Consider the following 17,134-nt stretch of genomic DNA (forward strand, 5'->3'; position numbering starts at 1 on the left):
ATTAAAGAGATTAAATTGGATAATCTCTATTGTCCTTTCCAGCTACATGAGTCTGGATTCTATTATTTTACCAAGCTGATTGAGAGAAGCTTGAGAGATATGTATACCAAGAAAAGAATAACTGGGGAAAAAAGACAGGTGGAGAATTCAGCTAATGTGCTTTGGACTTTAAGTAACAGAACTCCCAATTTAAAATGACTTGAGCAATAGGGACATACTGTTTCATAGAAGACACATAGGTGTGGATAGTTTCCAGGTTGCTTAGATAGCATCTCACCTATGCCATGACGCTGGGTCAGCTTTTCTGAGGTTCTCTTGGCTCTTTATCATTGTTGCCACAATTCCTAGCCCCAGTCATTGTAAAACAGCATCTAGGGAAATGGATGTAGCTCAAGTGATTGGGCCTCCATCTACTGAGGACCCTTGCTCGATCCCCAGGACCTCCTGGTAAAGGTGTGCCTGCATGGTGAGCAAGACCCAGGCCTGTCCAGTAAGCCAGGCCTGCAAGGAAAGTGATGCAGCAAGATGATGACGCAACAAAAGAGAGATGCAGGAGAGAGTCAAGGCAAGATGGAACGGAAACCAGCCACTGAGGTAGCACAAGCAACAGGGAATCTCTCTCCCACATTGGAGGTCCCCGGGATCAAATCCTGGTGAAGCCTAGAGGAGAAAATGAGAAGAGAAGACAAAAAAAAAAGAAACAGACACAGAAGATCACACAGTGAATGGACACAGACAGCAAAACAGTGGGGGGTGGGCAGACAGCATCTTAAAACAGGAAGGACAGGCTTCTCCTCATGAGTCACTTGTCATTAAGGGTGAAAATCTGTCTTTCCCCATATGTTTCAATGACTGAAATGTTACATGCCCATCCCTAAACCAATCGCTGGCAAAGAAGAATGGAATTACAGGAAAAGGATTAGACCAATCATGACTCATCTCCTGGGTATGTGCTCGCCTATTTTCCCATGACACCAGGATTTTGTTAGCAAGTAAAAATAGGAGAGAAAAATATGGAAAAGCAGACAAGTCAGAAACCAATAAAGAAATCTTGTATTTCTAAATGTAGGCACCAGGTAATAAGAAAGAACTACCTTGGGTATGATATATTTATTTAGCTGCCTTTGGGATTAAGGTCAGGATAGTTTGCATGTAGATAAAGTTAAAATCTTGGTCATCCAGTAAGAATTAGACTTGAGAAGGAAAATGGTTAGCACTGCCTGTGTAACTACAATATGCCAATTTACATAGTGTGTATGAAGAGATTTTTCTACGGTAGGGAAAGTGAGGTTTTGTTTTTTGTTTTTGGCATTCTAAAGATGAAGTGGGTCAGGGGAATATGTGAAGCAAGGGGCAGCATTTTAATCTCAAGTCAAAGTCCAAAGAGGTACCTTGACCCTCGTCAGTTCTTCAAATGGTGCCAGTGGAAAAGATGAGTACAGTAGTCATGGACCCATACTTTTGTGTGTACCTAGGGATTCATCAAAGAACCTCAAGGTTGAAAAGGCAACTCATCTGAGAATCCCAAGGGTTATTATATTGAAGCATCCTGTTCTTAGCCAGAAAAAAAGCAGAGTCATTCACAAATATAGTTGTTTAATAGCAAGACCCATCGCCATAACATAATAAAACTGTTGTCACCACAGCCCTCTTTAGATTATAATGGTTCATATCACTCTTAATTACAATTCTTCATAGTAATAACAGTACATGAAAACCAGGGCATAAGATTATAGCAGAAGACATCTTTCATGTATTCCACTCTGATTTCATTCCTGAAAGAATTATCTAAAAAGGGGATAAAATGCACTAATAAAGATTGTGTAGGACTAGATTTGGCTTAGATGATAGCCTCACCAAGGAACTGTGCTCCTCTACAGAAGTATTAGGACAGAATTATAATTCTAATAAGTTTGTCCTTCTGTTCCTTGAAAATGGACTTTGCTTTGATGGAAAGCAGGAGATTTTAGGGTCTGGTTATAGTTATTCTGAAGCTGGCAAATCAGGAGTCCATTTAGTCCATATACTTCTGGAATAAACAACACATATGCACCTCATCAGTGGTCCAGTCAGTAGGGAATCTTCTGCCCACAGATGATATTACACATCTCTCCGTTATCTCTGCAACCCAAATGCAAAATCCAGCCCCTAGAGACACTGTCATATGGATTTGTAAACCTCTCTGAGACACTTTGGTTCTATAACCCCAAGAATGGATTACATTCACCTGAATGAGATTTTTGGATGGAAAATACAGTATAAATATATGATGCCATGTTCATAGGTTGCTTTTACTATACTAAGATATAAACACTAGAATGAATATGATGAACAGAATTCCTCCTGCCAATTTGACATACTCATTATTTAACCATTTGAAGACACCAAAAGCAACAGAAAGGCCATTATTCAAAATATGGAACAGGATTATTATATGACCAGTAAAGTTTGTTACTCTCGTTCATGGTGAAAACCATGACCCAGCTGAAGGAGAATGTCACGTGAAAATCTGATTTGCAATGTGTCTTTCATTTCAGCAAATGACCTCCTTCCTGCCACTATTGAAGAAGCTGTAGAGGGTCAGCTGGCCTCTTACAAGTGGGCAAGACTAAAGTCAGTGTGGCGACATTGACAGCAGAGTGGCTAAGTTTGAGTCTTTCTACTAGACTGGAGTAGCGTCAACCAATCCTAAGCCCCCTGGCTAGAAACAGCCCACCCTTTTGACCTGTCTAGATCAGTTTGGGCAGTTTTAATAGTATAAAGGCGCGGGCTTAGCAAATCGCTCACTTAATTTTTTGTCAAGTCAGGACACTTTTGAGAGTAAAAGGAGTGCCATTAATAATTATGCAAGGATGACAAGCATAAATGAACCTTTTTTGTCCTGAGCAAACAGACCTATGGTCACCCTATCCATACATAAAAATGAGGACAAGATTGTAAGAAATGCAAACAAGTATGCAATGTGCATGTACTAAAATTCTGTACTTCATGGCCATTTGCATTGTGATAGAAACAAATGAGTTTGCATGTGGAAATCCCCTTCCCAGATGGCACTGGTTCATGTCCTGTGTGTCGTTATCACAGGAGGTAGAAAGTGTAGCGGGGACGCAGCACTTCTCCAAATAGCACAGGAACTACTGCTAATAATTATAATCTAAGTATTACTCTGGAGTAAAATGACACTTTAAAAAGATAGGCCAGGTTAGGAGGTTTCAATTTGCTGCCTTCTATTTGGGACACTTGTTCCTTCTTTGATAACTACGAGCACAGAAGAGAAACAAGAATCTGTCCAGAACAAGTTGTGGCCTCCCCTGGTTCCAGCTGTGAGTCTCTCATGGGAATGAAAGCTGCTCAAACTCCCCCAGCAAAACAGAGTATCTTTGTGGGGCTCTCACCAGAGTTATTTCAGTGAGCTCATGCTTTTTATAACTAAAACAATTTCTAAAGATGGAGAAATCCAGGAGTTCGTTTAGCCTTAAACCCTTTAAATGTAAAGCATACACTAATGCTAATTGAGAAATCTATTTAGCAAATATTTGGGGAAGGTAAAACACAATGATTTGTTGTTGTTGTTGTTGTTGTTGTTTAAATGTTTCCCACTCCTCACCACCTCAAAAAAGGGGGGGGGGGCAGAAGGGAGAGTGAGAGTGCTGGTGTGGAGACAGAGCAGAGAAAAGGAGAAAAGTGGCTTCAGCTCAGTGAAACACTAAAAAATGCACATGAATCAATTATGAAAAAGAGAAGGTCCCTTTGAATGAGGAAAAGCTGATTGGAATTAAGATAGGCTTTGTTCCTATCTGCAAGGTACAAGGAGGGGACTTTTCAGAGGAACAGAAAAGGGGGATTTGGGGCTGTTTGGCTGCTTAATGCCATAGTGCTTCAGAGCCCATGTGAAAATTTGCTGCTGGCTATTAATCATCATTGTGCCCCTGCAAAGAAGCTGTTACAATGATGACTATATGTCATTATATTCCCACTGTAAGTAACGAATCAGAGAGCTGGGAAAGTTGGATAAGAGCGGCTGGCAAACTTTTAAGCGGTCGAATCTATTTAAATAAATTTACATCACATTTGCTACTTTCTCTGGTATGGGAATCATACTTTAAAATGAAACAATATGCTGTGTTCATGGGGTCTGGTCTTTTATTCCCCTGTCTCTGAGCCTACTTTCCAGGTCAGCCTTTGCCAGTGCTGACAGCACGCTTTTCTCATAGCCTCTCCTTCTCATAGCCTTTGGTTGCTTTCAAGTTCAATTTAGCACAATAAAGTTGTTATGCATGACAGTTTGGAGAGCAGAATAGGTGGTGTCTGAGCCCGCTGTGTCGCTACAAAGTGGGTCCATTCTCTGTGGGCCGGCTCAGTTACTGGAGCCTTGCTGGTGGGATACAGCCATGGACTTCCAGACGTTCCCATCCTGACGAAAACAATTAGCTTCAAACTGCACGAAGTCGTGGGGTCAGCCTCTTTTTGACTGAGACTGCACCATTTAATATGCCGCAGTGGATTTCAAATTTATGTTGATTTATCCTGTTGTGCTCCTCTTTTATGCGCTTTATTTACAGATGTGTAAAGAACAGGGAAAGTTGGAGTCCCACATGATTCAAGAGTTTTATTAGGCATCTGAACCATTGTTTTATGTTTATTTTAAAAATAAATAGAGTTGAAACATGTCAGGCTTAATTCCATTAAGCTGGACTGCCTAGAACAGAGCCCCAGGGTTTGGAGGACAGAATCTGAAAGGAAGTATCTCCTTGGCTAAGCATCCTCACAAGCCAAACAATAAACAACCCTAAAACACCACCCTTGTGAAGTTACTTTTCTACTGTGGGAGATTACCTGGGCAAAAACCCACTCTGACCTAAAAGTGACAGTCTTTTAATAAAAGCAAAAAGTAATTTTCAACCACTGTAGGCCACCATGTGTTTTTGTGTATGTGCATATGGACATATCAGATCAATTAGTGTTTAGTACTCATTGACAGCCATCCAAGTGCTTACTGCCTTTAGAAACATAGTACAAAATTCTGTTGCCACAAAGTAAATATTTTATTCTGACACTATAGAATTGCCCTAATGCAGAGAATATAACATCTTCTCTCATCAGTCCAAAGAGAATTCATGTAACAAAGCAAATTTAGGTGTATTTTGAATTTTACAATCCATCATCTATGCCAGATGTATTCGGTCTCTTAGCTCTCCTAGTAAAGTAAAGCACAGTTGTCTTGATTACTGATCTCACTAATTATAGGGAACAACCATCAAATAAGCGTCCTTCTAGATTAGAAATTAACTGAAAGGATATCTCAAAAGCATATTGTTGTTTTACTATAAGCTATTCGTAACATTTAAAATATTTTTTCACCAAAAAGGATGAAATACTAACTATAACCATGCCCCATAATGAATTTTTTCCTGTGTGTTATTAAAAAAAAAAGGGGAAAAAATTAAAATTACACATGGAGAGAGTTTCCTAAATTTAAATTTGTTTTCTAATATACAATTGAATATAATTTTGAAATGTTTTTGACAAGTAACATCATTAAAAGTCGAAATCCAGGTCCAGTTTCTGCAAAGTTTCAGAAGAAAAGTCAAATGCTTTTACTTGGATCATTTGGTATCGTTTATAGTAAAGCATTTTAAAAGGTCCCATTTAGAGTAGTTTTTGGAAATAGAGCTGGACAGACAAAGAAAAATTGCCTTGTGAGAGAAAATGAATGTGTCAGTGACAAAAGCATTACTACTGTTCTCAATTTTCAAATGAAAATAATTTCCGAAAATGACCAGGATATTTAAGTGATAATATACATTTAAACAGTCTTTTGGTTTTTTTTTAAATGTCATAACATATAAAAAAATTTCTCCATATGAAAGTAGTGAGAACAGAAAGCAGTTAAATGTCGGACAGGAAGGTTAAACCTAGAGTTCACACACACAGGCACACATGTGCAAAAAGGTTACCGTGGTACAGGCTATAAAACTTAGCATACATCGCCTCATCCAGAATCTCCAGTGGAAATACAGGGCAACTTCCCTAAAAATGTTTGTTTCCTCGTCTCAGAAGAAATTTCCTAGAAAAAAATTATCAAATTAATAAAAGAAATAAAAGGTAGCTGGGAAGGGAAGTTTGGAGGATCATAAATGTTAAAATGATTTTACATAACTCTTAAAGAGAACCAGCAGGTTTGGACAGACAAATTTACATTTGTATTCTTTACTTGAGAAAAAAAATCAGAAGAAGCTTTTGTAAATAGGTAGATCATCTTCACTCGTTCGGCTTTGAAAGCCGCTTTTCTTAAGTCTCATATGGAAGATGATCTATCTTCAATTGCCCTAAGAGCTAAGGAAAGGAGAAAAGAGAAAGGCAAAATAGAAAGCTCATTATTGGGAGTGAATTTGAAAAAAAAAAAAAGTAATGAGACAATATAAAGGAGAGAAAGAGAGAAGTTCAGTACACACAACAAATAGCAGGAACATAAGGCAAGTCTTACCAAATCTAAGTGTTTTTGCTAAAATAGGTATTTGAGATTGAATAAGCTTGGAAGAACATGGATTTCTATCACAGCTTTGCCATTTGCTTGCTTTATAGACTCAGTCTTTAAAGGTCTTGAGATTTTTTTCTTCCCATCCATAAAATGGAATAATAAAAATCCCAAATATATGAGGCTGCTATACAGACTAAACAGTATAGGTAAAAGTGAATAATATAGGAATGTGGTAGATATTCTATAAACACACATTCTCTTTATTTCCTCAACCTTTTTATACAGCACTTGCAATTTTCATCAACTTCCTCTGTCAATTATGAGTCAAAATTCTGGACATAAAATCTCATGGAAATGGAGACATTCTTGGTAACAAATCTTAACACAATGGATTCCTGCTATTTGGACTCAAAGAAAAGTGCACCCATGTAACTCGTTTTTATTTGGTTGTGTTTGGCCTTTACTCATGCTAGTTTGATGGCTGAAGCAAAGTAATAAAGGGCTGAAGAAAGGTTGTTCCATCCCACTGTAATGATATCTTCCCTTCTGTAGAAATGGGTCTAAAGAGACATGATCACTACAAGGTTGTCTCTACAAGGTTGTCCCAGGGCCTTACTTAGAAACTTGAGATGTCGAAAATAAAAAGACCCTAGATGTTATTAAAAACGAATTCTGCCTAATAGTTAGTCTTGTTGCCCCTAAAGACTGTGTTTGGAGAAATAATGCTTTAGTGCTTATGAAAAAAAATGAGAGCATGCATAGAAGTACACACTCATCTATTTATAAAGCAAGTTACCAGAGGCAGAGAAATCGTGTTTCACAAGTAAGAAACTTCATTCTTGTCAAAAAGTCATGGAACCTGGATAAGTTAGAAATGATGGGGGGATTCAGAGGGATGTCTATTCTCATGCAGTGTTTGAAATTTGCTTCATCAATATATAACACTTATATGTATTTGGCAAAACTTAACTTGAGATAAAATTTTCAGAGAAATTTGTTCTCTTTCTACTTATTATACAGTTTTCCAGGTACGAGCAAGGATCTTGACAGTGATTTCCAAAAATTATTTTTCCTAGTATGATCCTGCCCAATTGAATTTTCACATTAATGATAGCTTTATTTTAGACAATGTAATATATTTGGTAGAATCAAATGGGCATATGTAAATAAATACTATGTCCAACTACAAAAACAGATTCTTTTCTTTGTTGGAAATCTGCTTACGATAGAAATACTGTAAAGTTTTTATTATATACCGTACATGGGCATATTGGTCCTTTTTTCCAAAGTCTATTACTTTTAATGTTAGTTGATTACATTCCTTAATGGAGTGATTTTTGCATATTTTAAGTATGTAAGATGTGAACAGTCTTTTAATTTGACTTTTAAACTCACTCTTCTTCCCACATATTGGTAGAAAACTAAGAAGTGATAGCTACATTATATTCTATTTTCCTGTCTTTTAACTATAAAATAGGACATATTTTCTTATACTCCTCATCATTTAGGTGATTTTTTCAAGTCCTCTGAATATTGAATTAAACATATACATGTTTTTAAAAAGCCATTTGTGCAACATTCAATCTTTAAACAAAATTTTTTGTTTTTATGGCCAAGCTGTTAATACAGAGACATATGTGCTGTTTGATATATCCACATGCTTTACTACCATTTTTTAGATAAGCACCATAACTTAAGTTGTCTTCCACACAAAGTTCTGGCAAGCTTCAATAGATTCATTAGTGGGTTTTTCTTTACAACCAACGAAGCTCAAAGAGCTCCTAACAATGGAGCTAATCACTGCCTCTTCCCTGACCCAAGCTTAGGTTTTCCCTCCTTTCACTCCAGACTCTTATTTCATTTCTGAGCAATTGGATTTCCGTGGCACTCCCAGAACAAATAAATATCTCCCTTTTCCCCCTGCTTACATCTTTTGTGTATATTTTTTCTATACGACTGCCTGTATTTAAACTAGTGTGGTAATGGCAGGGTTCTTCAGGTAATCTTTCTTTGGACATAAATGGTGTAGCATTAAAATGCAGATAATGTTACCTCAATTAGAGAATGCTGTGCAAAACTTGAAAAAGACGTAGCTAAATGTTTGGACTAAACAAGTAAGTCTATGTTGTTAAGAGTGGGGCTGGGCAAGTTGCATTTACAATAGATCCCTTAATGAATAAATGTTAGACTGTATCAACAGTCCTGAACAGACTTGTGGTTTGTGTGTGCATGAAGTGTAATGGTATCAATTGACTGGCTCTTTGTGGTTGCTATAAAGTACTCTTGAATGTGTCAATGAAGAGAAGGCCTACAGACAATGAAGCCATGACAGCTGAATGTCAGCAGTGACCTTGAACCTAAACTGGTTTCGCCATTCCAGTGACTCCAGCTACAGTGAAGACATGCACTGGAGCCGGACCTTCGGCATTGCCTGTCATTTTCTGTGTTCAGATTCCAAGCACTCAAGTGACAATTTCACCACATTGCTAGACCCTGCTAATATGCATCAGTGAACGTTCACTTATTAGTGATGGGGCTAACAATACGTTCAGCATTTTAATCAGGCTTGCACTGGCATTTAAAAATACAAAACACAAAGCAAAACAAAGCATCATTCTTCACCAAATGTTTCATATAAGCAAACACATACAGAGAAGATACCCAAAACATGTCTTTTCTGTTGCAATGGATTCTTTGATATCGATCTTGCACTATATGGCATTACTGCACATACATTAGTGCACTCTTTATTGCCACAAATAGCACATGATTGGTTAATTAAAATATGGCATCAAGGAATAATTAATATTTGTAATGCAGTGGTTCTTTAATGAAAAACAAAAGAATTCTTCTAAAGGTCACATTTACAGATTAAACGTGTCTTTAACATAAATGGAATGTTATTAAGCTAAGCTCAATGTTCAGGAGAGAACTACAAAGCCTTTTGTGGAAAAACACTATTAATGAATTCAAGAAACTGAATCCCTTTGCTAATGCTGGAGTTGAGCAAGGTTAGAAGCCCAACCACAACGGAATGTTCTGAATATATTCACTGTACTCTGTAGTGAAGAACCCAGGGCAGGGAGGAAGGGAATCAACTGGGGGGAGGGGAAGCCTGGAGAAAATAAAGAAAAAAAGGGAAGAGGGAAGCAGTAGAAAAAGAAGAAAATGAGAAAATTTTTTGATTGGTGAGAGACATGTACTCAGCAGAGAGCATAAATCCTAGAGATTGGCATACACATATCGTAGGGAGGATGGCTAATACAGTTTTTGGTGTTAAAATGTTATTAATATTTAGCACTACAAGTTGATCACAATTCCTTCTAAAGAAAATGTAATACTTGGTAAAGGTGGCCAATATAAAGGTGGCCAATATAAAAATCTTATATGAAATTATAAGATTTGCAAATGCAAACTTATTAGAATGTCATTGTGGATTGATGTGAGATATGGCACAGGCACTCATTTAAATAGTACATCTTTGAGACTTATTCATCAATAAAAATTGCTTTGTGATCCATTATTTGTCAAAATAAATGAAAGTTGGACACAACTATCCTCTTGTTTCTCTGTGGTTATCGCAAGTCCGTATATACTATAAACAGTGAACTGTCTGATTTAATTGGTTCTTTTAAGTCCTTCACAACACACGGAAGAAGAAGAAAAAATTTTGGAGGAGGATATATCCGTATCTTTTATTTGGAGATGCTGAATGCTGGCAAAGATTTTGCAATAAGTTTCCAAAAAGATAAGGTCATATATGTTGTAAATAAATTTAAAAAGTATCTTAAAAATAAATATGTTACTCTGAGAAATAGTTATTGTCCAAAACACTGGACATAAAGTTTACTGTTTATTTATTTAGCATAATAATTATAGAAAGTTAATTTTTTCTGGTGATATAGTAGTAAAGAAACAAAGCTAAGCATGTCATCTTGATTTCATATTTCAGTTATAAGATTCATTATGTAAAACATTACATTATGAAGATTATTAAACCACCAAAAATAATCAACTGAGCACCAAAATAGATGTCCAAATAATGACATAGGATCATCAGCATAAACATCCTAGGATTCAAAAAATGGACAATTGAATTTAGCATACAATGAGGTTTTCTTTTGATCTTAAATTCAAAGTGCAATAAGGCAAATAAATAGAGAGAAATATTTTCTTGCACTAAGTCTTATCTATGTGTTTCCTAGAAAGAAAAACCTTTGATGGATAGATTCAAAGATAAGGCCCTTTCTAATCCTTCTGCATTTGCAAAGTTGAACATTCAATGTACACCTTTTTATGTTAGCATTATCACTTATGACTGATATCATCAGTTGGCAGCTGCAATAAAATTCTCTGCTTCATATAGTTATTTTTTAATTGAAGGTGGCTCTGTATTTTCTTAATTTTTCCAACAGATAAGTTTCATATCAGAAAGAATAAACTAGTATCACCCAGTTTCATTTTGAATCAGAGATTTATGTGAATTATATTCACTAGGAAAGCATTGTTTAAGAAGTTTTTATATTTATATTGGCACTTAAAATGTATATAGGTTCAAAATTCTTCTGAATGCCAGAGAAATAAAGGAACTCTTCCATGGATGCTACCATTCATAATGAAGCAACATTTCTGCATACTTCTCCTATTGCTATCATACTTTAAGTTGCCTAATCACTTTCCTATAAGATTACAAGCTCCAAGTCTTGACAAAGTTGATGGTTGGAATGAACACCTATTTTTACTGTTAGTTATTTTAAAGTTGGGTGGTAAGTCTCAAGTGAACATTAATTACCCATGCCTACAGGTTATGGAATTTACGTTTAAATACAAAAGTAGTCAGAAATGAAATTCAGGTTAACAGGTCAACACAAAGCCTGCAGCCAATGCACTCATTTTGTTGGCCCACATATGTCAGCAATCCTGTTTAAGCCAAATGTATGTGGTGATATCTGAAAATATATCTTTCTTCAGGAAGTAATTAAAGGGCTTATTTAGTAAACAAGTGACTATGTTATTTAAGAAAATACTCTTTTAAAAAATGCTTGTACTGATGAAGAAATGTTAGACCATTCTAGAATAGATAAGTGAATATAATAGGATTTATGGTGCAAAAAGCATGTACTAATACAAATTATTCTTGTACTCTTAGGTGCACTCCATAAAGATGTACAAGAAGTAAGTTCTTCTCCTACATATAGGACATAAAGTGGATCATTTTACAGAATTCATCACTCTCTTAAAGTCCCCTTACTTTTTTGTTTTCCAAAAGATAAGAAAGCATGGGTGGTGAACTTGGAATTATTTCTTTTCAAATTTCAGTGGCTTGCATATTTAAAATTCACCTTGAATTATATGTATAAGTTAGTCAACAAACATTTATTTTTGCCTATCATGGGTCAGATTCCATGTTAGAAAGAAAAGAAAAAGTAATGCTTATTTGAACTTCTGTAGCAGCTTTCATTTTTCGTTTGTTTTTAAACATCCAGATTTTCAAATCTTGCCTGAATTGTAGCTATGGAGAAAATCCTAGAAGTTATGTGTGGTTTGGTTCAATGTGGACCCAACTTAAGAATCCAAACAGAAGCCACACACGGAGTCTCATCACTTTTCATAGATGATAAAGGGTTCTGTGCCCCATACTCCCCTACGGATAAAAAAAAAAATCTAATTTTAAAAACTACTACCACCCAGATTTGAATTTATCCTGGACTACTTCATTCAGATTCAAATACTATTCTAGTGTACCTCTTAAGCTCCAGATGCAGTACTAGTTATTTTCTCACGTGTTATTTTATAACATCTTCAGAGTCTCTGTGTCAGGAGGAAATTATTGTCTCCAGGTGAGGGAAAGTTGCAATTCTAATACAACGCTCCTGACTTCAAGTCCAGCCCTCTCGCAGATTCCTAGGAGCCCAAATTACTGCCTGATTCACTAAGGCCAACCAGGGTCTAATTGAGTGAAAATATTAGTCAAACCAGAGTTTGCGGAATGGATTGTTTTTTGGTTTGGGTTTTGGATTTTCTTGTTTGTTTGTTTGTCTGATTGATTGATTTAGAGCCTCTAGACATAGAAGACTGTAGAAAGTGAGCAAGATACATACACATCCAATTCCCACAAGCAGAGGCTCAGGCCAGAACTCCGCCTCCGCCCCTTCAGTCAATTCCCTTTCGAAGAAAACTGTGTGTGTTTCCTCTGCAACACAGGTGGACTCTAGACGGGATTCTTAGTGGGATCGTGCCTCTAATTTTAGTAAAGCTTTAGGTTAGGATGGTAGAGCAAATATTGGCATGTTCCTGGGCTCAGCCATGATCTCATTCCCGTACGTACCCTTTTTTCCTGTATATTAGTCTCACGCTGCTCGAAGTCAAAGGGTAGGTGAAAGCAATGTAGCAAGTTCACTCCCTTTAAAGCCCCGATCAAGGATGTTATCTTTCTAAAAAAAAGAATAAGTCAAAATAAGTTTATCCAGTGCCCAAATATGCAAGGTGCTTTGATATTTATTTCAGTAGCTATATCTGAATTATTCTAGTCTTACGAAACACTTTTTTCCCCAACATTTCATATAGGAAGTTGGTTCTTCATATTGTAGTTAATGTTTCCTTAAGATCAACTCATTTTCAAGGGAAGTTGAATTAAAACCGTGGTGGAGCTTCCCAATATAATTGAAAGTATATTTATTCTTTTATTTTCGTTCATCTAAGTTCTTAACTTATGCAAGTTAACGTTAAACTTTATAAAAGTATATGTTTCTATAAGTAATGTTTGGTAATCCAAAATGGAGCCAGATAGCTATCAGTTAAATATACATAATATTAATATTCATCACAGTACCTATTCCCACCTAAACTCTGCACTTGCAATCTGGCTTCATACACTTTCAAACAGAAAACATACTTGCATTCATTTTTATTAGTAGAATATTTAAATATATCTAATACATATGATGGTTGCAGTATAATGAGCATAAATATTTTTAATCAAATTTTGCTTTTGGAATTTTTCTTCTGAATGTGAATTCATTCTACTGTATTCCATCAGGCTGTTCTTTTAAAATAATCCAAATAAACATACATATATATATATATGTAATATTATACTTAAGATGCAATGAATTCTAGAGGTAAAGATTCTCTTGAAAATGCCCCACCTGCATGTTTTGTCCAGTTAATACATAATTGATTGCATCAGCTAAAAACGGATGCACAGTTTTAGAAATGGAGGTCATAGTATAACCACATAATGCTGAAGTAATTATTAACAAAATCCTAAAAGCAGTTCTATTGTTCAGAAAGAAAAATGTAGTCTCATTTTACTTGCTATCACAAAAGTTGTATTATTGCTATTGTATAGCGCAACACATTTGGAGACATCATGCAAATCTACCTGTCATGTATAATTATAAACTACTGAGGAGACTGCTAAGAAAATTAATAAATAAAAATAGCAATATCCAGCATTTAACTGCTTTTGGTCTAAAAGCATAAGAAAATCGCCACTTATAAATACCAAGTGCCACTTAAATAATTAATCGATGAGTTTATTGTAACAAATTCTTTGAGAAGTGTCTGTGATGAGGTCAGCTCCCTAAAATGTTACCCACCTTGAGGCATTCATCCTAATACAGTGGCACCCATGATTTCAGAGTGCTGAGAAGTATGTGGATTAGTAAATATGAGATACTTCTGAGTAATTCGACCCACTATTGTCTGGATGTATATGCTGTGGACCAAATCCCATCTGTATATGCCATGGACCAAATCCCATCATCCAAATATAATAACTGCATACAATAAAAGTTCAGTGAAACTCAGCACATAACACTGAGTGGGTCATATCTTTAGGCATTAACAAAATAACAGGGATCCACTGTACTTCTGCCTTACCGAAACCACTGTTTATCTTTCAGGCATACATAGGGAAAAAAGAAGGCCTCATTAGTCTATTACACCAATGTAAATTCAAGTAAATTGTCTCTCAGAAATTAAGAAAATATTTGGCCATAATATTTGAGCTGTGGAGTCTTAGTTTATATGCAACTATAAATTTTCCTACTTATACAACACAAAACCTAATTTACAGTATTTTTATTTGCCATGATTACATGAGTATAGGTATAAATTTATCTTGGGTGAACTCGATTTTTTAAAAAATGGCTTGGCCTTTAGGCTATTTCTAAAGCCTATTTTCTTTGAAATGCTCTACTCATAAAAATAATGTATTTATTAATCAAGCTGCATTGTGTTTGGGTATGTATATATATATATTTTTTTTTTTCAAATGTCTTCAGAAAGTTTGTTTCTGAAGTAAGCCTAGCTGTCTATCTTCCTATGTTCTCCATCATAGGTGAGGCAAAGCACATGAAGGGTATCCTCATTGAACTTGCATCTAAAATGTTTGAGAAATTGTAAAACTCAAATATCTAAGTCCCAACACAAGTAATGAATTTCCCTCTTCTTCAGAGTCTACAACAAATTGTCTTCTTTCAACATGTAGCTAAAGTTTAAGAGCTACAGGTACGTTATGAACCTTTCTTAGGTAGGGCCAACACATGAAGTATAGAATAGAAAGTACATTATTCCATTAAAGGGTCTTGTTTCCTTTGGAATAATATCATTTAGAATGTACCTTAGCCCTATTAAGTGGTTGACAGATAGCATAAACAAAAACAGGTTTTATATTGCAGCTATACACAATACACCTTTGTATAGTTGACTGAATGCTTACAACAATAAAAAAAAAAATTGTAGCATTCTGCTGTCAAACTTTCTGGTTAGTTTATGGTGAAGTTCAAATACATGGTTCCTTTTCCTCAAATTAAATTAAATCATAGATAAAAGTGATGTGGTGCCATGAAACATAAATGTTTCACCCCAAAGAGGAGATTGTTTGTTATCCAACAAAAGATAAAGTTTCACATCCCAATTTTTCAAAAGAATGCAGATACCATTTAAGTATGCAAGGAAATGCTTGATGTGGCAAGAAGTACAATATTATTAATATAAAAAATGAAAAGTATTTATTTACCAATTTTGACAGTTGTCATGGACATCACTGTTTCAAGTGGCATTTTTGACAAAACAATTTGCTGATAGTTACGGGGAACAGAAAGATTTTTTCCCCTTGTGTATTTACAATATAAAAAAAAATACATCTTCAGTGTAACTTTTCTGCTTAAGAGAAAAAGAATGAGTTCTTTAAAACAGCCCATCCAGTGCAGTTTCTATAAGAACAAATGAATGCAAGTGTTAACAAGGCCTAATCTTCCCTTTTGTATTTGTTTCTTCATTAAGCTCTAACTATGCTCCCGCTCTTGTACCCCGAAGATTTGATGTGAAGATGGTATGACAGGCTTGGCTTCTCCCGATGCAGCTGGCACTCCTGATGCCAAAAGCCGGAGCTTGTGGTAGTGGGATCAGGGGAGAGTCGTTCAGAGCACAGTTTGCCTGTCAGTTTCCCATCCGCCTTGCAGTGCTGTGCTCCCTCCCCGAAACCCCTTAATGAGAAGTAGAGGACAATACCAGTATTGTTGTTTCTACTTGCAATCTTGTGGAAAGAACAATCGCTGTTTACCCAAGCATTTGTGTTACCCAAACTCTGTCGATAATTACTTCTAGAGTCCCTGATTAACTCTGCTCTCTGCCTCAGCACAAAAAAAGCTATTGAGACAGACACCAGACAACTTTTCCATCTCTTAGAGCCTTTTAACAGTTTACCGAATATGACTCAGTCTTCATATTTATCAGAAGAAAAGAACTGCACCTACATGATTTTCACTGAGCTCATCAAGAGCTTGTGAACCATTTAAGAAACCCATGGAAGGCTTGAAATTTCTCCATCTACCCGGTCTTGACCCCCTCCCACCCAAAAAAGTTGAAAAGCATCCTCTCCTTTCAGCTGATGTAGTTCTGAACCCAGGAGGCATTCAAATATAAACACAAAGTAGCAGTGCTCTTTCTAGTCACTTTACCACTATTAACTTTCCATGGTGAAATATGTAGGAGAAAAATATCTAGCTATTTAATTATTATGCAATTTTATGATATGCTTTTGTTTTCCAAGACCTAACAAAATGGAACTGTTGCCATGTCTATTTCCATGATACTGGTAATGATTTTAATCTGTCACTTCACTCCTGCCCCCCTTCATGTCCCATCCCACATGCAGTCTGCTGTTAGCACTATGCAAAACACCATCATGAATATGCGTAATTATGGAGATTCATGGTAATTTTTCAGGGTTATCCGATGTGACGTTTATAGGACAGCAGCATACATCAATTTAAACGAGAGTGACAAATATCTTATCCTTTATATTTCTATAGTATTTTTAATATTTTCTTGGCCCCTCTCTAGGGAGTAGTGTGAAATGGTAAGAACCTGAATTTTTTAAAAAAGTCAAACAATCAAATGCTTTACTAGAAATACTTTTTAAAAGCAAGTTTAAAAAAATGATTATCTACCTGTTGAAATTTAACAGGTATACGGTGCTGAATTTTTTCTTGAGCGATACTTTTTAGCAAACATCTTACACAGTTCCAAACCAACAACAGCATGGACATTTGCCTGTGCCATCTTAAGATGAGACGGAATTGCTTAATTACTTTTAAACTGTGACTGCTTGCTTGACACAATTATTTGGCAAACATGGTCCAC

The 17,134-nt window shown here is 35.9% G+C and overlaps 1 protein-coding gene across 1 annotated transcript in view; it reads right to left on the minus strand.

The window, feature by feature from the left end:
• Nucleotides 1-17,134, minus strand: part of LOC131273310 (uncharacterized) — a 131,983-nt gene that overhangs the window by 10,773 nt on the left and 104,076 nt on the right. The window contains exon 3 of the mRNA XM_071218471.1: nt 12,810-12,915. Coding sequence (XP_071074572.1) covers nt 12,810-12,915 — 106 coding nt within the window. The remainder of the gene's footprint in view (nt 1-12,809; nt 12,916-17,134) is intronic.

Source organism: Dasypus novemcinctus, chromosome 2 (assembly GCF_030445035.2).
Source record: "Dasypus novemcinctus isolate mDasNov1 chromosome 2, mDasNov1.1.hap2, whole genome shotgun sequence".
NCBI lineage: Eukaryota > Metazoa > Chordata > Mammalia > Cingulata > Dasypodidae > Dasypus > Dasypus novemcinctus.